The following is a 27,529-nucleotide window of genomic DNA, read 5'->3' as shown; positions in this document are numbered from 1 at the left end:
ACCCTGTATTTTGTTTTATTTTTTTTTTCCAATACATTTTTATTCAACAAAAAAAAGTAATCTCTTGTTTTGGTTTTGTCCATAACAGACATCCAAAGTTTGATCAACAGGGTTACAAAGGTTGATCTAGAGCACAGGTAAAAGACACACAAACAAAACCAAACAAATCGTTGGCAATTGTAGGCTCAGTTTCAGATGATCTTTCCATTGTGCCGGTATGACTGAACATTACAGGCATCACACATACACTCAGGACAAGAAAGGAAAACAATGTTACCTTGTAGCTATATTCCTAGGATAACGCTCTAAACAACACATTAACAAGAAGACATCAGTCCAAGTACCTTGGACAAGGGTATGCGCAATCTAATGTCACTAATAACAACCCCCGCTATTCCGGTAGAAACACGTGTGACTACCCCAGTTATAAATAGAATATGGTACATTGCCACATCCTGCGTCTCTCTCTGATCCTAGGGACAGTACTTTTATCCCAACATGCGTCAATGTTACAGCATCTAAGAGAGGTGATATAACGTTTGGAGGGCCACAACTCTCCCACCTTGATCATTAAAGAGATAAATGAGATATGTATAAGAGCAGTCTTCTTATGGGGGGAGGAAAAGCAGAAGAAACAAAAGGGACAGAGAGGGGGGGAGGGAATTTGGGGGGAGGAAGAAGAGCCATACAAAGTCAGAAGGTCCCTCTGGGGGTTCTATGTCCATCCTACCATATAATTTCTCGTTCCTCTCTATGCCTCTAATCTGAAACCGATGGCGAGTCTAGAGCGGCGTATGTGGGGGTCCACTGTAGGGCCCTGTAGTCAGCCCCCCCTGCGAAAGCGTGCCATGGTGCCCACATGTGTGCAAAGCGATCCACACGATCTTGTTTAGTAGCTAAGAGCTCTTCCATCTCACAGATGTCTGCCACCTGATTCAGCCATTCCCCAATAGTTGGTGCTCGAGTGTTTCTCCACAGCCGGGGGATCAGCGCTCGCGCCGCATTAATCATGTGTTTGCTTAGTGATTTTGCGGGTCTCCCCTCTGGCAAATCGGATAGGTGTAGTAAGAGCATACCTGGTGTAAAGTCCACTGATAACCCAGTGATCCGATCTATCAGGTTACGTATCTCTTGCCAGGGGCCGGGGGCAGCTCCAGAAGATGTGTAACAGGGATCCCTTCGCTGATTCACATCTCCAGCACCCTTCAGGAAGGGTGTCCTATACCACTGGGTTAGGATTTTAAAGTTGGTTTCCTGGGTCCTACTACTGATTGAGCAGCTATGGGTCCCTCGACACACCTCCTCCCAAGCATCATCCGAGATCTGTAGAGCTAGCTCATTTTGCCATTTTGCCTTTAAGGCACTCGCGTGTTGGTTTGCGTCCCTCCTTACCAGGGTGTAGAGCCGTGATATGAGATGTCTGGTGGGGCCCTTCCCCAAGCATACTCTCTCAAAGGGTGTTGGTTTGCGAGAAAAGTCTTTCGTCCTGTCAAGTAAGTAGTGTCTGATCTGGAGGTATGTCCACCAGGGGATCCCTGTCAGTTGCAATGTGTATTCCAGGTCTTGCTTGCTTACAAAGCCTTGACCCTTGAAGAATCCCTGAGCATACAGAGTATCTTTTAATTGTCGGTGTCTGAGAAAGTCTGAGCTAGATCCCGGTGGAAAGTCTGGATTATCAGTCAGTGGGGTGAGGGGTCCATCGCGCATGGTCAGTATACCCTGTCGACGTATGGCGGACAGTTCCTGAAGAGAAGCCCCAATTAAAGGGTGAGTGACCAGTGTGGATGGGATCTGTTTATCCGTGATCCAAGTCACAGTGGACAAGGGTTTGTCAATCCACCTCCCCTCCATTTCCACCCACAGCTTGGACGACCCGTTGACATGCCAGTCTACTATCCTAGTCATATGGCAAGCAAGGTAGTATCTATACAGATCAGGAATGTCCAGGCCTCCAGAAGACTTCGGAGATTGTAGCAAGAGCCATGCTAGTCTCGAGTGTTCATCTTTCCACACAAAGCGCCTCAGTTCCGCATCAATACATTTGAAGAAGGACTTGGGCAATCTAATAGGGATCGTTTGAAATAGATACAGCAATCTCGGCAGTATATTCATTTTAAGCAGGGCTGCCCTCCCAAACCACGAAAAAGACACCGCCCTCCATTGTTTAAGGTCTTTGCAGATTCGTCCCAGTAGCGGTTGAAAGTTTAGTCTATATAGATCCGTTGTGGAAGATGTGAGGTTAATCCCTAGATATTTAAGAGAAGAATCGGTCCATCTAACCGGAAATGTCAGTCTCAAATCGGTAGCGTTGGTCCCCGGTGTCATTAGGTTCAGTGCCTCTGATTTGGAGTAGTTAATGGAGAGGCTAGACACAGCTCCATATTCCTGAAACAGGTTAAAAAGTTCCTTAAGGGATACTTCAGGCGCAGTCAAGAAGAATAACATGTCGTCGGCATAAGCTGCCACCTCATGCTCAACGCTATGCAACTCCACACCGTGGATAGATGGGTGGCCCTGTACTGTATTTTGTTTTATATACTAATCTATGTTAAGATGTGGAGCATTCTCATAGTTTTCCTTTATTTTATTTTATCCTGCCAGTAAAACTTTCTGTGCAAGGATGGCCATTCTCATTCACTTTATCTGTAAAGGAGCAGTATTGTCAGCCTAAAACAGGAAGTGTACTAGGACTACATAACCCATTATTATTATTATTTGCATTGCGTAGGGAGGAGATTTTATTTAGCTCACAAGCCAAAACTGGGCAGGGCTGATAACTCTTGTTGGGATTTCAGAACAGGAGGTGCACTGGGTTGTTAGCTCAGGCAGGAAGTTACAAAATTGTATTGTTGTTCATATACACCAATCAGATTGAAACATGCCTTGGAAATCTGACTTTAATTGGTAATACACCAAGCAGAGAGAGAGTTAAGCTGGCCATACACCTAGAGATTATCTGCAGATTTTCTATGGTCAGATGGAAAAAGTGCAACAGGTTCCACCATCTATGCTAAACTGTGTGGATGGAGGAATCTCTCACTAGGCCAAGCTTCAGTATCTTGCTAGATATATATAAGAGATACACTGATACCATTTTTGCAAGTACAAATACTGATACTTGTCCAAGTCCTCACAGACACAAGTACTACTAAATTTTTGTTTATTGTCATGTGACAGTTTTTCTAAAACAGTACAGACTGATGATTTCAGGACAGTGGTGGAGCGCCAGAGCCAGGTCCCAGCTGCAACCGCTGCAACCCTGGTCGTGAAAATACCACTTTTTCCTTCTGACCATAAAAAATCTGCAGAAAATCTATAGGTGTATGGCCAGCTTTACATAGCACTGACTTTATAAAGTAACACCTGTGAGGATCTTGGTGAAATAGGACTGCAGTAAATTACACCAGACTCAGATTATTGTGAATTCAATGGACTTTCTGAATGGTGCAAGTTGTAGCATTTGCTGGTTAGCATTAATAGTTCCCAGATCGATTCCACTTGTTGCCTGGAATTGTTCCTTAAAGAGACCCTGTCGCAAGACCATTCATTTCAACAAAAAAACCTTATCATAAAATGAATTGTGCATGTAGCATAGTTTATGCTTGTAATGTACCTGTAAAAAGCCTCTTGTTTAGACATCCAAATTTCCTGAGACTGGTGCTTGGCACCGCCATTTTGGATGTGATATCGGAAGCGTCAGCAGACTAATAGTTATATCAGAGCAAGGGACTCCAACCAGGGGATAATGCGGCTGGTTTACTAATGGATTTGAGAATGTTCACACTATTCAATGTGTGAAGATTCACTTCAGCTGTCTAAAAAAAAAAAAAAAACAGGGATTTTCTTTTCACATAATTGCATAATTGGAGTGAATCTTCACAGGTTTTATTGCGTGAACATTCTCACACCTTTATGTAAAACAGACTTGTTGTACCCAGAGTCAATAGGACATATATGAAAGTGGTGGTTGCTCTAGGCCAGTGGTGGCGAACCTTGGCACTCCAGCTGTGCCAAAACTACAAATCCCAACATGCATCTGACTCTGGGAGTTATGTCTGTGGCTGTCAGAGCCTTGCAATGCCTCATGGGAGTTGTAGTTCCAAAACAGCTGGGGTGCCAAGGTTTGCCACCACTGCTCTAGGCCATCTCATCTTAGATCCAGGTGATTGGTGTAAGTGTGGAAGGGACCATTAAAAACACCAAAGATTCATTATTGTATTCCTGGGCCTGTCCTAAAGAGATCCTGTGGTTAGGCACCCCTGTCCACCCCAGCCCCTATAGTAGACATGTGAGCTGCTATAGAGGTAGTTACTCCACTGATAAAGGATGGCCATCTTATATAATGCAATATGTTTTACTTCGAATAATATTTGGTAGTCAATGTAAGTATAATATATGGTAAAGCTATTGGTCTTAGAGGAGCTTGTTCTTAAAATTATTAAAATGAAAAAATATTTTTAGCTTTCTTAATCTGCTTTTCATAACAACTGATAGCTTGTACCTTATGAGGTGATCTGCACTGCTCCTCACATTGGCTGAATCCTCCTTTTAAGTTACACTAAACTCAGAAGTTAAATCATAAAAATACATTCCAGTACCCTAACTATTAACAGATATGTAGCTCATTTGTGTATCACTGGGCTGTAGATCCTCAAATCATCTCTGAATTGGTGCTGACACTGTCCTTCCTTCTGCAGGGTGGCTACTTTTGTTCTCCATGGTCCCTGTGTCTGCTGTAAAGTAGCCAACTAGCCACCACTCCAAGCTCACTCCCCTAGTGGACTACAATCTTATGTTTAGTTTACTTATTTGTATTGAAGTTATAGTATTATCATAGGAGCGAGCTTACATTATACAGATACATTTTTGTTAATCGTTAAGGTACTTAAATGCATTTTTAAGATTTAGCTCCTGAGTTTAGTGCCACTTAAAAGTAAATCTCCAGTCAGATATATAATACACAAAATAATACAGCTCTATATCCGTTAATACAATGCAGTGCAGGTGGTGTAAGTACCTGCATTTGTCTCAGTATCAGCCTGTTACATTCCCCTAATGCGTATTGTGGAACCTGGCCTTGGGGCGGCAGGGGGAGTAAATCCGGCCCTGCCTAAACGGCAGAGCTCAAACTGGGAGAAGTAGCACAAGAGACAGTCAGTTACATAGTATTTGAGGTTGAATAAAGACACTGGTCCATCACGTTCAACCTATTGTGTGTGTGTCTGTGTGTGATTGTGCAGTTGTGCTGCTTTAGTATTTTGCCAACAAGGACCATGCTGCTAGGGAAGAAAGCAGATTGACAGAGCAATGAGCTTATCAGTCTGCTGCTTCTCCTTTCCCTGTTCAGTCACAGGCTGGGAGAGAAACAAGTAACTATAGGTCAGTGGTGGCGTTGAGAGATGAGACCCCAGGGATGCAGCCCACCTCCCTGCAAAACAGGTAAGCAGGAGAGGGGGCAATGTTTTAATTTTTCATTTTTATTAGTAGTTCTGTGTGTGTGTAATGTGTGTGTTTTAATAAGTGCGTGATGTGTGTGTTTCATTACGTGTGTATGTGTTTTATTGAGTGTATAAATGTTTGAATATGCGTGTTTCCCTATTTTGCCTAAGGCAGTGAACGTTTCTTAAACCTGAGTGCCCGAACTGCAATACAATACAAAACTTATTTTCAGCGCTGGCACTTTGAGGTAAATAAATTAATTTTGCGTCGCAGTTTGGGCACTCAGGTTCAAAAAGGTTCGCCATCACTGCTATAGGCGTTACTTAACTGCAGCAGAGAAAAATCAGGTCTCCTGCCAGATGGGGCTCTGTTGCGTGCCAAAGACTAGATCGACAAAAATAAAAATCCTTGAGCAAGTAAAACAGCTCCCAAATATGTATCTTATCTGTGTATTTAGCTGTTTTTGCTTTAACTTTCTTGTGAGAAAACTAATTAAAGAAATACACAAAATGAATGCACCGAAAACATATTCAGATTTAGTTTTTTTTTTATTACGAAAAGAAAAAAACAAAATCTATTTTAAAAACCATACTATGTCAGAATGAGATGCGAGTCAGAAGCAGAAAAATCCTACCCTGCCATTAACACCCGAGCCCCATTCACAAATGACGAGAAAGTGGTTACTTCTATGTGTGCGTATAAATCGTAGAAATTCTGAGATTCATGGGGGGGGAATAAAATTCTTCTTTTACTTCACAGAGCACTCAGTAGAATGATTTGCTGGTACAGAGGTTATCAGTGCACATTAGGTAGCGCCCTACTATACATAAGAGCAAAGATTAAATATTAGCCTAGCTCTTACTGCTGCAAAACCTTTTGGATGAGTTTCTTAGTACATCGAAACGTGATCCATCATTGTACAATTTGAAAACTGACATATAGGTATCACAAATTCGTAAAAGTTAGATCCCTTATACAAAAGAAACAGGACACTAAAGATGCACAGAAAAAGGCTTGCAAACATCACAGGTTGACACTGATGTCCTGTTCCCATTCTGAATGCCACTGAACAGAAAGTTCTAGACATGACCTATGTCAAGACAGCCGTCAAGTTAATTTTAGCGGGATTCTTCTTGAGTTAGTCCATTGATGATTCCAGAACACTGATCTATCCAGCTTTAGAGAAGACTACCCATTCTATGTCCCGCTAAGATGCCTTACTTATAGTGCTCCATAATATTTGTACCACACAATTTTATTTAGCACCAACATAAACCTTGACAGTTATTTTATATTATTTATTATTACTATATTATATTCTGAACACCTCGATAGATACTATCTCTTGATCATCCTCTCTAGATCCCTGTAGATTAAAATTACATGTAAATAGAAAAATACTACACCAATGGACTCATATGACAACATTACTAAGATAGGAGACATCCATGTAAAAAAAGCCTCAAAGACAGCTAGACAGAATGAATGACCCTGAGGTCACTGTAAGGATCAGACTGTATCCTGTTCTATATGTATTTATTACACAGGATACACCTAGAACATGTCAAATGACTACGTACCTGGTTTAAGAGTGAATGGATACTCCCCTCCTTATAATCAGTGGTTATCATGGGGCACAGTGAGGCAGAGTTCAGTTGCTCACCAGCCTCAGTCTCTTTTTTCTTTCTTCTATCATCTTACTGTACCTTAAAGGGACAAAGTGGGCTTGTTCAATAAACCAATGTCAGCAGCAATATGTGCATGAGCAGTGACGCATAACAACCAATCAGAAGTCCTCTCTTCAATAATCTGATGACAGTAAGTGGAAGTCTGATTGGCTGTTATGGATTTCTATACCTTGTACTGCCTTATTATGCAAGTCCACAATGCCTGTATTCAGTAAAGCAATGATTTGCAAAGTGCAGTGACTCACAAAAACCAATCATAACAGAATTGGTGCCAATAAGTTACTGAACTTTGACCTTTATATGTGCAGTTGTGCAGTGCTTTATTGAATAGACAAGTAAGACAAGAAATTATTTTGATCTATCTTGAGTCTTTTTTTTTTTTTTAAACGTTGAGTTGGATCAAACATTATAGTTGACACAGGGCACAGCCCATAAAGTTGTGTATCAATTTGACATGTAAAAGCCTTTTCCAGCTATTGGTGCTTCTACTATACACTACGTTTTGTACTGAATATGCTTATATTATTGGCCCCACTGGCAAGAAAGAGATATGGCCAGTTCTGTTTCTTATGTCTGATTCATATCAAGGGAACAAAAGACATAAGCATTTTAGGCATAAGTACCGGTTATGCTGTAGTTTTCCAGTCTACTTATAGCTTTTAAACATTTCTTTTTAAGATCGCCATCTTAAGAATGAACTGAGGTAGTCCATGACAGAATCAGACTATAAAGAATTGATAAGAATCTTACATTCTACTCTACCCCCATTACTAAATATGTCTAGATGACTTCAGGAAATGGAGTTAGACATGACTTAGGCATAGGTGTAGAGAACAGAAACAGAACTGGCTATGAGAAGTTTTGAGCGTTGTCTATTTCTTAGTTTTTATAGTCCACAGGCTCATCTCCACTCTCTTTCAGAATGGTGGTCCGAACCATGGCTTCTGTCACAGCATAGGGGTCACAGTTGGCTGATGGACGGCGGTCCTCCAAATATCCCTTCTGGTCTTGTCCGACCATACGTGGAATACGGATACTTGCAGAGCGGTTTGCCACTCCTGCAGAGAATTCGTGGATGCTGGAAGTTTCATGTTGGCCGGTTAAGCGACGTTCATTGTCCCGTCCTCCTTTAGGGTCGTAGATCCGAATGTGGTAATCATGACGCTTACTAAGGTATTCAATGGCCTCTTCTATATACCTGTAAGAAAGATCAAATTAATTGAGACCTGTCCTTTGTAGCTAACATATTACACGTCTTGTGTCTATAAGTGTTTCATTTTTACTGCTGCCCACTAAACACTGACTGGTGTCAGTGGAATTGTCAATTAGCTTTGAGGCTCTCAAGATCTGTGGCTTAGGAAGGTGTCTGTTTCCTACTGCAACCAGTCAACATTTTTCAGTGTTTCATGATGATGTAAAAATTACTGGCTATCATGTATAACACAGAAAACACGAGGACCTGTGCCGACGGGCTTTTGTTCATGTCAGACGGGTTTGCGTTTACATACAAGTCTATGAGAAGGTCACATGCAGGTTTAGAAGGAGATCAGATGTTGGTCAGATGGACCTGTCAATGAATCCTTAAAGGAGAACTATGGGGTAAGTGTTTTTCCGCCTAGTTCTCCTAAGGGTCATGGGAGGACATAAACTAGCGTCCTCCCGTGACCCAAAGCTACAGCTCGCGGTATACTGAGACCACCGCAGCCTGGGTGGATCCCGACATTACTGTCGAGGTCCACCCAGCTGCGTTATTGACAGCTGGCTCTGCCTATCTAGAGGCAGAGCCAGCTGTACCCGCCCCCTCCCCCATCCGTTCCGCCAGTCAGCGGTGGAAGATCGGAGCGGGGAGGGGGGGAAACCCTGCAGGGAGCCGTGACTGACAGTCACGGCTCTCTGCAGGGAACATGATTGAGAAATGAGCGAGCAACGGTATGCGTTCGCTCACTTCCCGATCTATTGAGCCTACCTGTGACAGTTTCATTGTCACACGTCGGCTCGAACTATGAGATTGAGTGACAATCACTCACCTCATAGTTCTCCTTTAATGATCTCAGAAGTGTCCCAAACTGATGTGAAACAAATCCCATTGATACAAGTCCAAAGCCACCAAGACAAGTCATAACACAGGCCCATAGTTCATGCAAGATATGTTGCTCTTTACATCAAAGTGTTTTACGTGAAATAAGACTGCATGGTAGTTATGACATTTGTGTCTGTCCTTCTTTCTTTACCTTGTTTTTTATAACAAATTGTATTCAGTACGGCCACTTTCTACATCAGGGCAAAAGGAACCCCTTACAGCTACCATGAAACCAAATTCTTATCATGCCTGAAAGTCCCTTCTTAGGCCTCATTCACACACAACGCACGCAAAATTGTATATTGCGTATATACGCGTCTATGCGCGCGTATATTCGAGCGTATATGCGTGCACTATATGCAATCCCAGAATGCATCACCCGTAATGGAATTTTGAATGTGCTGTACGCATGTACGCGCATAAACACGCGTATATGCGCGTAAACACGCAGACATACGCATCTCTGTTCGGCCTCATTCACACTGCCGCACGTGTACGTGCGTATTGTACCATATGCAACCTATGCAAATAAATGGCTCCATACACACAGCCGCGTATAGAGCCGTATATTTGCGTAGCCTATATATGCGCAAAAACAGAATGGAACAGAGATGCGTCCGGGCAGCGTATTTCTGCATATTTACGCGCATATACGTGCATATAACCTTGTGTGCGCGCATATACGCGCGTACATGCGTAGAGCACATTCAAAATTCCATTACGAGTGATGCATTCTGGGGTTGCATATACTGCACGCATATAGACGCGTATTTACGCAATATACAATTTTGCTTGCGTTGCGTGTGAATGAGGCCTTCCATTCTGTTTTTGCGCATATAATCGCTACGCAAATATACGGCTCTATACACGGCTGTGTGTATGGAGCCATTTATTTGCATAGTTTGCATATGGTACAATACGCACGTGCGCGCGTATACGTGCGGCAGTGTGAATGAGGCCTTAGCCTCCTGCTGCTGCGCACCTTGTTAATGAAAGATCTGCATCTTTGCTACATAGAAGCATGAATAGCGTTACAACATTTCAAATGTTACACTAAACAAACAGGCCAATTCACTAAAATGGTGCAAGGCACAAATAGTTAAAGGAGAACTATGAGGCGAGTGCTTTTCACTCACCTCATAGTTCTAGCCGACCTGTGACAATGAGACTGTGACAGGTCGGCTCAGTAGATCGGGAGGTGAGCGAACACATACCGGCGTTCGCTCACCTCTTGATCCTGTCACGGCTCTCTGCCGTGACAGGGAAGGTGCTGGATTCCCCCCTCCCCGCTCCGATCTGCCAGCGCTGACTGGCGGAACGGACGGGGGAGGGGGCGGGTACAGCTGGCTCTGCCTCTAGATAGGCAGAGCCAGCTGTCAGTCACGCAGCTGGCCGGATCCCAGCATAATTGTCAGGATCCACTTCAGCTGCGGCGTCTCAGTATACCGCGAGCGGCAGCTCGCGGTATACTGAGCCTAGGAGAACTATGGGGTTAAGGCTTTTCCCCATAGTTCTCCTTAGGGTAACGGGAGGACACAAACTAGCGTCCTCCCGTCACCCTAGGCTCACGGTATACTGAGACGCCGCAGCTGTCTGGATCCGCCCAGCTGCGTGACTGACAGCTGGCTCTGCCTATCTAGAGGCAGAGCCAGCTGTACCCGCCCCCTACCCGTCCGTTCCGCCAGCCAGTGCTGGCGGATCGGGGAATCCAGCCCCTCCCCGATCGAGAGGTGAGCGACCGCCGGTATGTGTTCGCTCACCTCCCGATCTACTGAGCCCACTGGGGCAGTCTCATTGTCACAGGTCGGCTAGAACTATGAGGTGAGTGAAAAGCACTCACCTCATAGTTCTCCTTTAAGTGCAGTAACCTGAATGTATTTTGCATTGCTCTCATATATGCAAATATCTGACAGTTTGCTATGAAGTATTATGCTTTGTTTATTGGATTTTGCTGCTTGTACTGTTTTTTAAAATAAGTTATATAATTAACAAGTGCTTCCTAATGCAATCCAAATGTTATTTTTCTAGCTAACAGCTGCTTGGCTACAATAGGGAGTAATACTAATAAAATACTTTTGCAATTTCTTTAAATAAACCCCCAATGTTTCATGTCTTGTTCTGTACAAAGCTACTGATTAATTCATCCCGAAATACACATCTGCACTTGTTATTTTACCGTGTCGCTTATAATTCCCTAACCACCCGCTTACAATGGTTTTACTTACTTGAGGCCTCCATCCTCTCTCATTTTCTTTGTGCTGTAGTTGGTATGGCAACCAGCTCCATTCCAGTTTCCTGTGATAGGTTTAGGGTCAAATGAAACCACGATTCCAAAGTCCTCACAGACTCGATGCAGAATAAACCGGGCAATCCACAAATGGTCTCCCATGTCGATTCCTTCACATGGCCCAATCTGGAACTCCCACTGTATATAGATAACAATTTTAAATATGACTTTAATAGGAATGTAATGTTATGCCTCTAAATAGAACTTTCACCTTTATCAAAAATGTTCAAGCAAGGACTTGCAGCTATAATGCAGTACACATACTTATCAGTGCAACATAATACTACATTTACACTGTTAAAAGTGAATAACCTATTTCCAGATGCCCAGACTTGCCCTCTTCAGTTCACAATTCTGTATGTCAAATACAATGTGATGGCTGATCAGACTTCTCACTAATTGACATGAGTCAGCAATCAGGAGAATCTGTTTTTAACCTGTCGGAGACTAGTCTATGACATTCCCTTTTTCATTATCTTGTCAGGTAAAATAATTGCAGATTGTTTAGGCAACACAAATGTGTTTTATTCGTTTAAAGTCCCTGTGAATACAGAGAAATACCTGTTGATCTGCCAGAAATGCTCTCTGGTCCTAAGTTCTATTTTGACTTAAAAAGAACAGATTTTTTGTGGACTGAGTGGTGCCCAATTTTCTCTTGGCAAACTACATTACCATCTCTGCAACATAAAGGCTAATCATTCTGTAGTCCGAAGATAAGAAGTGGGGGGGCTAATTACGAATTACTTACTGTTTGAGATAACACAGGAAGTGAGCACAGCACACAATTATATAGCTCTGAATGTCTGACATGATCAAAATGCAGTTGGTGGGGGTGCTCTCCGCACACCTTTCAGCAGTCCCGGCCAATAAATAAAGATGGTGCTTGTAGTAACTACCACGGATGGCACCGTGCAAAACACAAAGTAGAAGATAGGTCACCAGCACTCAAAAATAATTCAAAATGAATAAGTCCTTTTTATTGGACAATTGCGTCACGACAATCAAAAAGAGCCGACGTTTCGTGGCCACACAGGGTCCCTTCCTCAAGGCAAAAGATGTGCTGCACATCTTTTGCCTTCAGGAAGGGACCCTGCGTGGCCCCGAAACGTCGGCTCTTTTTGATTGTCGTGACGCAATTGTCCAATAAAAAAGGACTTATTCATTTTGAATTATTTTTGAGTGCTAGTGACCTATCTTCTTCTGACATGATCAAAAGGTATTTTTTGCACTTATCAAACAGATGTAATAAAATGCTGCCAATGTTATATGTAACAGACAAAAAAGAGCAAAAAGACGTTTTCATTGGGATGTTTTCAGCACCTGCCCAGGCATATCATGTATTAAATATTCCACTTTCTACGAGGGATCTAACTCTTGATAAGCAAGTACTCATGCATGACAGTATTTATCTTCTACTTGTCAAAAGTCTAGAGGTTTGATATAAGTAGCTGAGATGGGGGAATATCAGGCATGTTTCTGTGCAGAGTAATGGTATCCAGGCTAGTTTGTTGAAGGGTTCAGTGTATGGAGGGCCGGATTTCCCCACAAGGCCAACCGAGGCCCGGCCTTGGGGCAGCAGGGAGTAGAGGGGCAACAGGGGTGTGGCATTCCTATCTCCCGATATGGATATGTAGATATTTCAGATTATCAGAGCAGAGGAGATTGGGAAATAATGCTTTCCAACATAAAACTAACACCCTGTCTGGTATACCATGAAAGAGATACAACAACAGTCTATCTGCCGCACACGGCAATGGGCTGCTCAGTAAAGTTGCAATGAATGTCAAATTTTAATACAACTATGGGAACATATAAATACATAGGTTTGATAGAATTAAAAGCCCTATCGTGAAATACATACAACATACTGCATGTTTGAAGTCTTGTGGGCTTTAAAAAATCCCTTTTTTTCTTGCCAGTCATCGTTCATAAAATAATGGAGCCAAAACATTTTGGCCTCATGTATCTTAACGTTCTTCCTAAGAACTGGATTCTCTTCTCTTCAACCACCAATCAGGTGGCCGAAGGGAAATCTTTCTTATTATGAGCATGTTAATACATCAAGCTCTTTGTTAGCAGATATATCCCATCCCTTTACATAGAACCTCCAAAACAAGACAGTGCAACGGTGAAATGTCCAAACACGCTTCTGGTCCCACCTGTGCTGGCATCACTTCTGCATTTGTTCCTCCAATCTTCACCCCAGCATATAGGCATGCCCGATAATGAGCCTCCACAATATCCCGTCCATAGGCTTTGTCTGCTCCAACTCCACAGTAATATGGACCTGTTTAATAAGTAGAATGAGGCTAGAGTAGATTAGGCTCAGGAAGCACACAGGAATAATTATTAAAGTAAAAAACAATGTGCAAAGAAAAGGAACTTATAAAATGTGTACAGCTCGTTGGGCTGAATCATCGTGATAGAATAGTGGAAAATTGCTTCCAGACAGCTGCATTAATTATACATTACATAACTAGTTACTTACAAGACTTAGAACATAGGATTTCATGGAAATATACTGACATGTTCTATATTTATATGGCAGGATGTGCAAAACATATCTGACAGTATAATGATGTAATTATATCTGAACAAGACAACTAGGCTAAAATGTAGTTTCCCATTCTCCGTACATTGTTATAAATATATTGGCAGGCCAAAACTACTATCTACATTTTTGATGTTTTAGGCAAATGTTGGCAACAGACTAACTGACATGGTGCACAATGTTGATTCCCCATATTGTCATCTACAGATCAGTGTCCTCCTGCAGGCACTGCAATTAGCTACAAGGACAGCTGCAGCCATTTATGTGTTATAATCGCATTATATCATTATCATGTCAAATACACCATCTGTAAATAATATCCCATTGTGGCTTTTACTATAATGTCATACTAGAGTTGCCAATGTCACATTTGGTCTCCAAATGGTCTGCATGCTCTGGGTTCATTGGATTCTGGAGGTGCCATATTTAAAGCTGAACTCTGGGTCATCTAAATATATTCCTCAATAGCCACAAGGATAGTAATCCACGTTGCATGCACCAAATGTCTTTGCCTTGTAAAAGTAGCTGTGACCTTATCCCTGTGCAGCACATAGCCTGTGCAGTGAGTAGAGCTGTGGAAGGGGCCCAACAGAAAACGTAGAAAATAAGACTAAGTTTGATAAGACAGCCCACTACAAGGAACTAACAGCTGATTGGTCCTGAAATGTGACTTCGTGAGTGCGATCTCACATTCCACAAAGTTGTAGAGAAGTGACATTTCAGGACCGATCAGATGTTCCAGGGTAGATCGGTTCTCCTGCACATACCATCTGTGATGCCGATCTGCCCTGGAACAGCTGAGAAAACTTTGGAATTCTTCTATTGCCTGTCACATATTCCACCGGCGAAAAAGTGGGCGTGAGTATGTTAAAATGTGACCAGTCACACATTCCAACCCAGTCACAAACTTTAATAGAACACAGGCAGCCTATACTGGGTGGGGCCTGCTGGATCCCTCCCACAGCTCTAGTCCCTGCCCACATAGTGATGATATCACTAGTACATTTACAAAGCAATAATTGGGTCTGCAAAGGCGTTTGGCACACAAAATGGATTTCTATATCCTTTGTGGCTATTTAGGAATATAATTAAATGAAAGTTGTTGTGCCCGGAGTTCGGCTTTAAAGCAGGAAAAGGACAGAAAACAAACTAAGACACAGAGGGGAATTTATCAAAATCTGGAGCAGCTGTGCATGGCAACCAATCAGCTTCTCTCTTTCATTTTCAAATCTTAACTGAACAATCTGAAGAGAGAAGCTGATTGGTTGTCATGGGCAACTGCTCCAGATTTTGTCTGCTCCAGGTTTGATAAATTCCCCCCAGAGTCATTATTTATTTAGACATGTAAACAGCCCTGCCATGAGGAATCACAGAAATAAGTTTATTTAGACAGTTTAAGGTCTTTTTTAAACATTTCAAAAGAAAATATTTACCTTGAGGTCCGGGGAAGCCATTAGAAGGCCAGCCAAAGGGATGTCCATCCACTCCAAGCAATGTGTATTCCTGTTCCATGCCAAACCACGGATACTCATCGGTCACCATATCCATAATCCTCTTACATGTGTTTCGCAGGTTTGTTTCTGCAGAGGGAAATGTCAGAGGTTACTAAGGGGATCATGATGAAATAACCGTACTGTGTTCAGTGGTGGAGTCACCACACAATACACCCCTGCACAATGACTCTACTATTCCTCAAAGGTTCATGGGATGGATTTTGTTGACATATTACAAGTGAAAGCATTACAGAGAACACTCTATTGAATAATTCTGAAAGCAATATGGTTAATATGTTATTCCTTGTGATTGACTCGTATCTGCTCCGAGGTCTTTAAAATAAGATAAGCATCATCGGGAAATGCCTGCAATGCAAACTTTCTGCGAAAAGCAGCATTTTCCCTCTGGCAGAAATCTGAGCTGAAAATAGGAAGAAACGCAGCCTTGTGGCCAGACGTGGCAAAGGAGAACAAAATGTCAAATATAGTACATAGAATTACCAAAAATTAAGCGCTCTTCCGTCCAGCAGGACAAACTAAATGGCAAGAGCAGAGTTTATTTGAAATGTTGAATGAAACACTAACTGACATAAATGATCCCACAATAGGCCTGGACCGAACACGTAACACAGCGAAGGTGAATTTATCCAAACTGGAGCAGACAGAATCAGGAGCAGCTGTGCATGGCAACCAATCAGCTTCTCTCTTTCATTTTCAAATCTTAACTAAAACAAACTGAAGAGAGAAGCTGATTAGTTGCTGTGCACAGCTGCTCCTGATTCTGTATGCACAACCATTTACCCCAGCATTAGAGTATGCATAACCATTTACTCAGTACTAGAGTATGCATAGTCATTTACTCCACCATTAGAGTATGCATAACCATTTACTTCAGAGCTAGAGTATGCATAACCATTTACTTCAGAGCTAGAGTATGCATAACCATTTACTCCAGCACTAGAGTATGCATAACAATTTACTTCAACACTAGAGTATGGATAACCATTTACTTCAGAGCTAGAGTATGCATAACCATTTACTCCAGCACTAGAGTATGCATAACAATTTACTTCAACACTAGAGTATGGATAACCATTTACTTCAGAGCTAGAGTATGCATAACCATTTACTCCAGCACTAGAGTATGCATAACAATTTACTTCAACACTAGAGTATGGATAACCATTTACTTCAGAGCTAGAGTATGCATAACCATTTACTCCAGCACTAGAGTATGCATAACAATTTACTTCAACACTAGAGTATGGATAACCATTTACTTCAGAGCTAGAGTATGCATAACCATTTACTCCAGCACTAGAGTATGCATAACAATTTACTTCAACACTAGAGTATGGATAACCATTTACTTCAGAGCTAGAGTATGCATAACCATTTACTCCAGCACTAGAGTATGCATAACAATTTACTTCAACACTAGAGTATGGATAACCATTTACTTCAGAGCTAGAGTATGCATAACCATTTACTCCAGCACTAGAGTATGCATAACAATTTACTTCAACACTAGAGTATGGATAACCATTTACTTCAGAGCTAGAGTATGCATAACCATTTACTCCAGCACTAGAGTATGCATAACAATTTACTTCAACACTAGAGTATGGATAACCATTTACTTCAGAGCTAGAGTATGCATAACCATTTACTCCAGCACTAGAGTATGCATAACAATTTACTTCAACACTAGAGTATGGATAACCATTTACTTCAGAGCTAGAGTATGCATAACCATTTACTCCAGCACTAGAGTATGCATAACAATTTACTTCAACACTAGAGTATGGATAACCATTTACTTCAGAGCTAGAGCATGCATAACCTTTAACTCCAGCACTAGAGTATGCATAACAATTTACTTCAACACTAGAGTATGGATAACCATTTACTTCAGAGCTAGAGTATGCATAACCATTTACTCCAGCACTAGAGTATGCATAGGCATTTATTCCAGCACTAGAGTACACCTAACCATTTACTCCAACACTACAGTATGCATAAGCATTTACTCCAGCAGCAGAGTATGTGTAACCATTTAATCCAGCAGTAGAGTATGCATAACCATTTACTCTAGCACTGGAGTATGCATAACCCTTTTGTCAAAGATGCTGGTTGCTATACATTACTGCTCTTTACCCAATGCTTTTTGTCTCACTAAAGACTAGACATATTATTTGGTTGTTATTAATATTACCACAGTCTCTGCCCTAGAAGAGCTTACAATCATATGTCCCTGACAATCACTACAGCCAATGGTCAGAAGCTAGTTGGCCTACCAGCATGCTTTGGGGAAAACCACAGCATTTCAAGTAAACCCAGGTAGACACAGGAAAATCGTACAACCTCCATGCAGACAGTGTGGTGAGAGTGAAGCCCAAGATCCCTGCAATTTGAGGTAAGACTGCTCAGTACTCCCCCCATGTACCAATTTGACTTAAGGCTAAGATATCTAGGTCAGTGCAGACAGTATGGCTTAACAATATGCTCTTACATGTTGGCAGTTCATTCTACATAAAACATGAGACTTGGAAAAAAAGTCTGTCCAGAGCACAAAATGACTAACATTCCTGTTTTATTTAACATTGATGTATACTAGTCAATTCACTGTATTCTTCTTAGTATTTTAATGTCACTGCTAGCCTGGAGGACAATGTCTGGGATTGCAGATTTTTCTCAGTCGCTAGAAGCAGGCGACAACCAGTTCTTTAAGCCTCTTTTCCAGGAATAAAAAAAAACCAAAAAATCAAATGATGTAAAAAAACAAGCAATTGTATCGCCTAACTTGTTGCTATTTCCGCAAGAAACGCAGTTTTTTTCATGTTCATTTCAATCAGGGAATTGTGCCCTTTAAATGATAATTATGTATCCAGAATCACATGATTGAAGCTTTGGTTCTAGTAATTTATGTTCCTGTATATTGTAACACTTGCTGCAGGGATCTGTATTAACACAATCTTTATATTAAAGGAGAACTATGGGGTAAGTGTTTTCTCTCATAGTTCTCCCCAGGGCCACGGGAGGACACAAACTAGCGTCCCCCCGTGACCCAAAGCTCAGTATACCGCGAGCTACAGCTTGCGGTATACTGAGACTGCCGCAGCCGGGACAGATCCCGACATTACTGTCGAGATCCACCCAGCTGCGTTATTGACAGCTGGCTCTGCCTATCTAGAGGCAGAGCCACCCGCCCCCTCCACCGTCTGTTCCACCAGTCAGCACTGGAGGATCGGAGAGGGTGGGAATCCCTGCACGGAGCCGTGAGTGACGATCATGTCCTCTGCAGGGACATGATCGTGAAGTGAGCGAGCGACGGTATGCGTTCGCTCACTTCCCGATCTATTGAGCCCACATGTGGCAGTTTCATTGTCACACGTCGACTCGAACTATGAGGTTGAGTGAAAATCACTCACCTCATAGTTCTCCTTTAAAGTTGCGCTCCAGGCAGATAAAGGGCACACACACTAACGTAGCTCTGTATTCATTAAGAAATCATTAAATGTATTTTCTTTAATGCAAACAGCGCAAGTACCAGAATTTGAACCAATATCAGCCTTACAATCCACTGACTGTACAAGGAGCATGTTGATAGGAGGAGAAGGCAGAATGATAGAAAGATGAGCTCATCAGCCTGCGGCTTCTCCTTTCACTACCTTGTCACAGACTGAAGGAGGGACAAGTCCTGTAAGTGTTACTGAACTACAAAAGTTAAAAATCAGGTCTCCTGCACTGCCAGATAGAACTGGATGGACAAAAGTACAAATCGTTTGGCAGATTAAACAGCTCCAAAATATCTATTGCATCTGTGTATTTAGCTTATAACTGGAAGGTGGACTTTATTCAGGAGTGCTACCTGTGCAGTAGTGACCATCACTGGCAAGCTTCTTCATCTAAAATGAACACTGTACAATATAATGTCTAGGTGGCACCAACCGACCCCCCCCAGCTAAGAGCTAAGGAAGAGGAAAAGCAAATGGACATGCCCAAAAAACCTCATCTGATTGCCTACAGTATACCTACCTGGCCCCTCTATCAACAACGTAACAGTTTGTGTTTAGGAAAGCAATGGAAGATTCATACGTGTGTTGATAGGCTTTGAGCTTGTGTCAATGGCATCAGTTTGAGATGCTTTTGAGATCATTCAGGGCTAGTTCACACCAGCCCCAGTGCATTCCGGCCCAATTCTGGGGGTGCATTGAACTCAATGGCACCGCAGCCACACAGGAACGCGTGGCACATCAGTGCCTGTGATCCGCTTTAGTCAGAAAATATAGTGCATGCAGCATTTTTTGTGACTGCACCGGACTGGAACGCAGGCACTAATGTGCCACGCGTCTCCGTGCGGCTGATCGCATTGCAGCCGGAAGGTGTGGCTTCGGTGCCATTAAGTTCAATGCACCTCCACGCCCCCTCCCGCCCCAAAACACAGTGAGCTGGCCAAAATGCGATCCAGTGTGTTCCAGCCAGAATGGGGCCAGAACGCACTAAGGCTGGTGGGATCTAGCCCTAAGAATTCAATGACAGCTCGGTTTGACCAGCAGTTGGCCTATTTGTGACCTGCTTCAAGTGGGTTTTGCATCCCCATAAACTTGTATAGGATTGATGGGAATGTCAACACAGGCGTTAGTTACTATGGTCAGATGGCAACTGATTGTCCCCTAATTTCTGCCTTTAAGGTGACCATGCATACACAAACTGGGCTGAAGAATTCCACTTTAGCCTGGGATTGGCCCACTTATCTATAATTTCAGTACCTAAATTCACATCTGCTAACCTTGAGAATCAGGAATTGCCTATATACTGTTAACTGGAGGATTATCCAGACTGTTGGTGTGTGTATGAGGCACCTTTAGGATTTTTTTACATAAATCAGATTATTTGACAAGGTGGTGCAAACAAGCAGTGATATGGATCTATAGCAACCAATCAGAACATGTCACAGTTGATAGTGCAGAGACCAAAGAAAGTTGATCCATGCCATCTGGCATTATTGTACAACAGTCTGCTGTGTACCGGCATTACTGTACAACGGTGCTCTGTGTACAACGGTACTCTGCTATTTAAAAAAAATAACATCCTTTTTCTGAGCTGTAATACTCTTCCACCTCTATGAGTTGTTAGCCCATCTGTTGAGCACTGAAGACAACACACAATGCTTGGGTTAGTGGCACAGAACACAATCTGGACCGCCAGCTGTCCAAAAACTGATAAAGCGGGAAATTAAGACGTAATCTAGAGTAATGAAGCAAAATATTCAAAATACAGCTTAGAAAATAAATGCCGAATGGCAGAAAATCGTGATGTTTAAAAAGTGGCTACAAAACCAAAGAGGGTTCACGTATTGGTGGTCCACCTTCTCATTTACAGCTACATACATAATCTGTAACCCGCTGCATCATGGCAGAAATCCAAGACACTAAAGATCTTGTATACGAGCCAAGCATCTGAGTCATTATTGAATGACTGAAGTGTCTGAAACAATCTGTGCGAAAAGTTTATTCTCAGGAAGAAATCTTGAGCTTACCTGCTGTTTTCCTGTTGTATTTCAGCACCTCACAGAATACCAGTTTGTTGGGGTCTTTCCGGAAAGGATCTCTGAACATAGCCACTGGGATCAGAAACATGTCGCTATTTGATCCCTCCGACTGATGAGTGCTTGAGCCATCAAAGTTCCATTCTGGCAAATCTGTAAATAATAAGAGCCATATTGTTACTGAGCAATCAACTGATTGAAATAATTACCCACTTAGTCTGCACGGCATTACAGCTGCTAGATGGAGCAATTTCCTATGCTCCTCCGTGCCATCTAGTGGCTGTGATGCCTTGCGAAGGGCTTTTGCCCAGCTGCAATGTGCTAGTGCTTTCATTGACAGGCCCAATCTCTCCCTGACAATTTTGGCATAACCTGTCCATTCGCAACTCTCTCACTCACTGCCCCAATCTTCCTCCAAATGTAGATGACGAACAAATATGGCGTATGAGCAGCCAAAGTTAGTTCCCTTTTCTGCAACTGGTCAATCAGAGACATTTCAGCATGTATTTTTTTACTGATGTTCTTTAACCGTTTCTGTCATTCCTGTACAACAAAGGCAGTCACTTTATATGCCTGGATGCCGGATTCCTGAATTTGCACCATGCTTTAGCGTTTATCACTCTTGCCTTGCAGCACTGTGACACTAGATTCTGTTCACAGAAGGGGTACTCCCTGTATGTAGATTGGGATTTTTATAGGGCTGTTACTAATTAAAATTTTCTTGTTCGATTAATCGAAATTTTTTTAAAATCGATTAATTTCGATTAATTATAACGCACATACAGATCCAACTACATTGGCCTATACACATACAGCACAGCAATGAAGTAATAAAATGAACTAGGATCACACTAATCCAGCACGTTATTAATCTCACGTGCCCCACTCAATATGGCCGCCCCTTTAGTGGGGCAACTCAGAATAATAATGTGCTGGATTAGTGTGATTCTAGTTCATTTTGTTACTTCACTGCTGTGCTGTATGTGTATAGGCCAATGCCTTGGAGTTTGGTCCACACTTGTGGGTACACTGACCAGCTGGGAAGATTGTAGAAGAAAGGTTCGATATCAATTGGCAGGCTGCACAGTGATGTTCCCTTTACATGTAAGTATAACCTATTTAAAAATTGATAGGGCAGAACAAGTTTCTTGGGCAAACTCACCAGCTAACGAAGGGAAGGGGGGAAGAGTCCAGTGACGTCACGGACATTGACGTCACCGGACTCCTCCCCCCTTCCCTTCGTTAGTCGACGAAGCCACTTGGGGACATTGACGTCACCGGACTCCTCCCCCCTTCCCTTCGTTAGTCGACGAAGCCACTTGGGGACATTGACGTCACCGGACTCCTCCCCCCTTCCCTTTGTTAGCCGACGGAGCCACTTGGGGAAGGGGGGAGGAGTCCGGTGACGTCGATGTCTGTGGCGTTACTTGATCTCCGACGGGACTCCCGGAAGCCGGCGGAGAGGTAAGTATTTTAATTAGCGATCAAAAACATTTTAATTGATCAAAAAGATTAACGATTAATCTAGAAATTAATCATTAATTTCCGCAGCTCTAGATTTTTACCAATATTTGAGTTTCGCCTTCATGCCCATTTCTTGGTAGCTTAATCACCCTCCACCACATTGGGTCCTGACAATGCAATGTATATGTCGATAGTATGGGCATTACACTGTAAGCTCTTATGGGATGCAATTGGATCAACATACTCTTTAATATTCAACCAACTCTGCTGCTGTGTAAAAGTCTATCAGTATACAGGGAACTAGTGACAGGTATGCCATAACGATGTCACTAGTATTTTGTGTAATCCATACATTTAATTCTCAGGAAAATTGTCCAAGCCCACAAAGTTGATGCCATTCTTTTAAGCATGCAATGACAGGTAAACCTTGACAATCCATGTTGCAGTGTTGGCTTTGGACTGTAGGGGGTGCTGTGCATTGTGGGGCAGAAGTGTTTGGTTTATGAGCTGCATAGACAGAATGCATGCTCACCTTCAAAAGACTTGGGTTCGCAGTCCAGTGTCCGCGTCTTGCATCGTAGACCTTCTCCTGTACCATCTATCCATATATACATGGCCTGGACTTTATCTCCTTGTGGCAGCTCCATGTACATCTTCTTCACATCCTTGCTGAGCTGCGAGCTGGCCGACAGTGCCATGGCTGCAGGCTAATCAGACCCTGCACAGAAAACAGAAGAACACAAATGGTTAACCCTGCTGGACCCTAAAGTATTAGTATTCCGAGAGCAGCACTGAATCCATAAGAACAATGCAAGGCTTTCCAGAGCGGTCCACAGTGGGAAGGAACACAACAAGCAATGTGGAATTAATGAAATCTCCACAATCTGATAGCGGTCACTGATAGTGTGGCAGCTCTTTATTACAGAGAAATCCAGCAACAGCACTGGAATGCATGAGGAATGGCAAGACAGATTGAATGACAGGAGCTGTTATCAGGAGCAAAGATGGAGCCGCATAGCAAGCAGTAAATGAAAACATTCCATTTTTGCTACAATTTTTGTTAAGAATAATGGAGCAAAGAAAAGTGGGGATTTTGCCCATGGCAGCCAGTCGGGTGTATAGAAGGGAATTTAACAAAACTGGAGTGGACAGAATCTGGAGCAGTTTCCCATGACAACCAATCAATGTTACCTTTCATTTTAAAGCTAAACTAAACAAACTGAAATCAGAAGCTGATTGGGTAATATGGGCAACTGCTCCAGTTTTGATCAATTCCCTCCTTCTTTTACTGAATGAGATGTAAATCCTGAATGGCTGCTACCAACAACAGTATTCTATATCCTTGGCCTTAATATTAATCAGTCACCCTTGTATGAAACTCTGTGACAGAACTGTTGTGTTGCAACCAGATAAATTCTTATCATACTTGTAAACTGCACTGAAGTCATGGTGAAGAGACTCTGATGGTTGCATGATGAGCTTCAGGATACAAGCAACAAAATGCTCGGGTCTCATGTGCCAGATATGGGGGCAATTCATAAATATTGGAGCAGACAGATTCTGGAGAAGTTGCCCATGACAACCAACAGAATTCTATCTATAATTTTCAAAACTTAACCGCAAGATTCTGTCTGCTTCAGTTTTTATGAATTCCACCCAATGTGTCTTGTGTCACAATATCTGGCAGATGAATATGACAGCCTTCCTATCCATCTATTCACCTATCTATCTATCTATCTATCTATCTATCTATCTATCTATCTATCTACAGTATCTATCTATCTATCTACAGTATCTATCTATCTATTCACATATCTATCTATTTATCTATCTATTATTATACAGGATTTATATAGCGCCAACAGTTTGTGCAGCGCTTTACAATATAAGGAAGACATTACAATCACAATACAATTCAAGGCAAGATGGTAAGGAGGGCCCTGCCCCTGAGGGCTTACAATATATACATCTATTCACCTATCTATAAATCTATTCACCTATCTATCTATCTATCTATCTATCTATCTATCTATCTATCTATCCATTTCCCGGCCCCCGAACGGCTGTGAAGAAGTGTGCGGGCACATGCACAGTAGGGAGAAAACAGACACTGAAGCTCAATGGACGCAATGGGACCTTAAAGAGAACACAGGTGGTGTGAATGGGCCCTTAAAGAGAAGGCAGGACTGTGTGAATGGGCCCTTAAAGAGAAGGCAGGTGGTGTGAATGGGCCCTTAAAGAGAACCTGCCCCTTGAACACAGAGGAAGATTCCATTTTGTAGACTTTGCTTCATACTTAGGGAATGGAAACGTATTGCTAGGGGTTACTGAAGCCGTTCTTCACAGCACATGTTTTGGTTACCAATGTCAACAAAACAAGAGGAATGTCCAGGGGAAGACGATTCTATCACTTGATAATAAACGATCCTGAGGAGAACAAATTGAACTGAATAAACAGACAGAGCACCAGGAAAATCTCAGTCTCCTGAGATTAGTGTGTATGGTTTTGCATTGCAAATCAAAGTTAGAAAAACATTGCTCAAAATGGCTGCCCCACCTCAGGCACATTGGAATGAATGAGGTGCGGGCAGCTGTACCCTTCCATGGGGAGACAGACTCCATAGAAACACAAGCATACATGGAGGCTGGATACATCAGGAAAACAACACGCCGAGCAACAAAAAGAGCAGCGATGAGACGCAGATTACATAACATCGAATACTGGGACAGGACATTCCACACACATGGCACAATGGAGGGTGAAGGACGCAATCAGTAAACAGCTCATTAATTGTGTACTATAAGCCAGAAGAATTCAGCTATCGGCGTCTGCTTTCTGATTGGTCTCTCTGGGTTTTTGTACACTGCCATTCTTACTGTTCTAACACATCTGTATCAGCAAAATGAAATAGAAACACAAGTGCTTCCAGAATACTGAGCAGAGGCACAGACTACAGATCAAAACATGGACGAGAATAAGAAAAGCAGATGGACCGTGTCAGTCACAGCGCGACGCTGGAACAAAACAGGTGCAATCGTGTTCCTGTCATTTATTATCTATGACGTGTATTCCTATAACGCGTCAAATTACGCCGCACGTTACATACTATTGAATCACATCAGTCCCTGTCCTCCAGGAGCTCACTATGCAAAATCCCTAACTTCAGCTGGTTTTCATGTATCATTTTCAGACTTCAGCGTTCTTGGTTTAGCCAATTGAAAGCCAGTTACTAGGCGTTCGTAAGCATGTTATCAGGTGCTCCTAAGGGGAAAAAGATGAGCCATTCCGCCCAGAAAGAAGCTCATCTTCTTCTCCAAGCCAGACGCAACAACACGCTGCTTCCGTAGTGTGAACGGCCATAATGTAAAATAATGGGAGTTCTCATGATGAGTTTCAGGACAAGCAACAAAACGCTCCGGTCTCATCTGCCAGATATGTTATAACCAGATGTTTTTCCTATTTAATGCCATTCCATAATTTATTACCATCACAACCTATCATTAATGAACACATTTTCCCAATATTTAATAGCATTTCCCATCCCATCATTTATTACATTGTGCTGCTATTTGTTATCACCTCATCCCATCATTGAATAACACTTGTTTACTAGTTAACATCACCCCAACTTATCATTTAATAACAAATGTTGCAGAATGTTTAATAGCATTTCCCATCCTATAATTTAATAACAAACTTTCTTAATATCTAATAACACTCCGTGATTGGATCATTTTTGTCACTATTTATTATACTGTCCTATTCCACTGTTTATTAAGCTTTGTCGCTACTTCATATCATCCCATTCCATTATTTACTAACAGACGTTTCCATCCATCTACATCTTAAATTGACTGGTCATCAAACGTCTCAGGACATACTCTGGAATCAGACATCAGAGGTCTCAGGACATACTCTGGAATCAGACATCAGAGGTCTCAGGACATACTCTGGAATCAGACATCAGAGGTCTCAGGACATACTCTGGAATCAGACATCAGGGGTCTCAGGAGATACTCTGCAATCAGACATCAGAGGTCTCAGGACATACTCTGCAATCAGACATCAGAGGTCTCAGGACATACACTGGAATCAGACATCAGGGGTCTCAGGACATACTCTGGAATCAGACATCAGAGGTCTCAGGACATACACTGGAATCAGACATCAGAGGTCTCAGGACATACACTGGAATCAGACATCAGTGGTCTCAGGACATACTCTAGAATCAGACATGTACATACTCTGGAATCAGGCATGTACACTCAGATGTCACCATATTTCATGTACAAGCTTTCACTGGTCCAGCTCAGATGCCCTGATCTGTTACAAAGTGTCCCTGGAAATTCTTCTACAATGCAGGTTACTCTGACATCTATAACATCTCTGAATGTGTCACTGACAAGCTCTATGTGCAGCAATCCCTGCTGTGAAGGTCCTCTTGGCATGCTGAGACTCATAGTTCTACAAAACCTTTATAGTCACTGACGCCCATTGCACATTTGGTTACAATGAAATAAACATACACAGATCTAAATAGATAATCCGCACAAACAGGAGCCATAGCACAAAGAACATTAGAGGGGGGTACACCTCCCCTATAGCACCTTCTATAGATAAGGAGCCCAGGCAAAGATCCAGGAATGACTTACCTGTATGAGATGAGGATGGTGATGACAATGCTGGTACTCCAGTACACAGGGGGAGTTCCCGGTTTCCTTGTTAAGTGTTATATTGAAGCTCCCATTCTCTGCTTTCGCGGCCAGCGAGTTATCCCTGGACATATATTGAGGAGCGCGGTGCCCGCCCATAGGCTGCTGATTGGCTGCCGGCAAACGCGATCGCTACATGCCATGCTAGCCCCGCCCCCGTGGCACCAAGCCATTGGCCACGCACCAGCAAGGTGCTGCCCAGTCCGGGGAAAGCCCCGCTCACCTCCCCAAACTGGACTGAGAAAAACAAGTGGAGGAGGGGC

General features: G+C 42.5%; 1 protein-coding gene across 2 annotated transcripts; it reads right to left on the bottom strand.

Moving 5' to 3' along the window:
• Positions 1-7,769: 7,769 nt before the first annotated feature.
• LOC108792571 (glutamine synthetase) lies at positions 7,770-27,308 on the bottom strand. Of its 2 annotated transcripts, none has more exons than XM_018563376.1 (7): positions 27,207-27,308; positions 23,086-23,274; positions 21,081-21,242; positions 15,479-15,625; positions 13,654-13,781; positions 11,433-11,632; positions 7,770-8,325 (listed from the first exon to the last, which is right to left on the bottom strand). In XM_018563376.1, exons 2-7 carry the CDS (start codon positions 23,249-23,251, stop codon positions 8,007-8,009), a joined length of 1,122 nt encoding a protein of 373 aa, XP_018418878.1. In that variant the 5' UTR covers positions 23,252-23,274; positions 27,207-27,308; the 3' UTR covers positions 7,770-8,006. The 2 variants fall into 2 exon arrangements, with proteins under 2 accessions (XP_018418878.1, XP_018418877.1); XM_018563375.1 differs by having other exon boundaries at positions 23,086-23,271; positions 27,207-27,307.
• Positions 27,309-27,529: the final 221 nt, after the last annotated feature.

The sequence above is a fragment of the Nanorana parkeri genome, unplaced genomic scaffold (assembly GCF_000935625.1).
Source record: "Nanorana parkeri isolate BGI_ZX_2015 unplaced genomic scaffold, ASM93562v1 scaffold660, whole genome shotgun sequence".
Classification (NCBI taxonomy): Eukaryota; Metazoa; Chordata; class Amphibia; order Anura; family Dicroglossidae; genus Nanorana; species Nanorana parkeri.
Note: the sequence above shows the minus strand (reverse complement) of the source record. Positions and strands in the feature narration are given on the sequence as shown.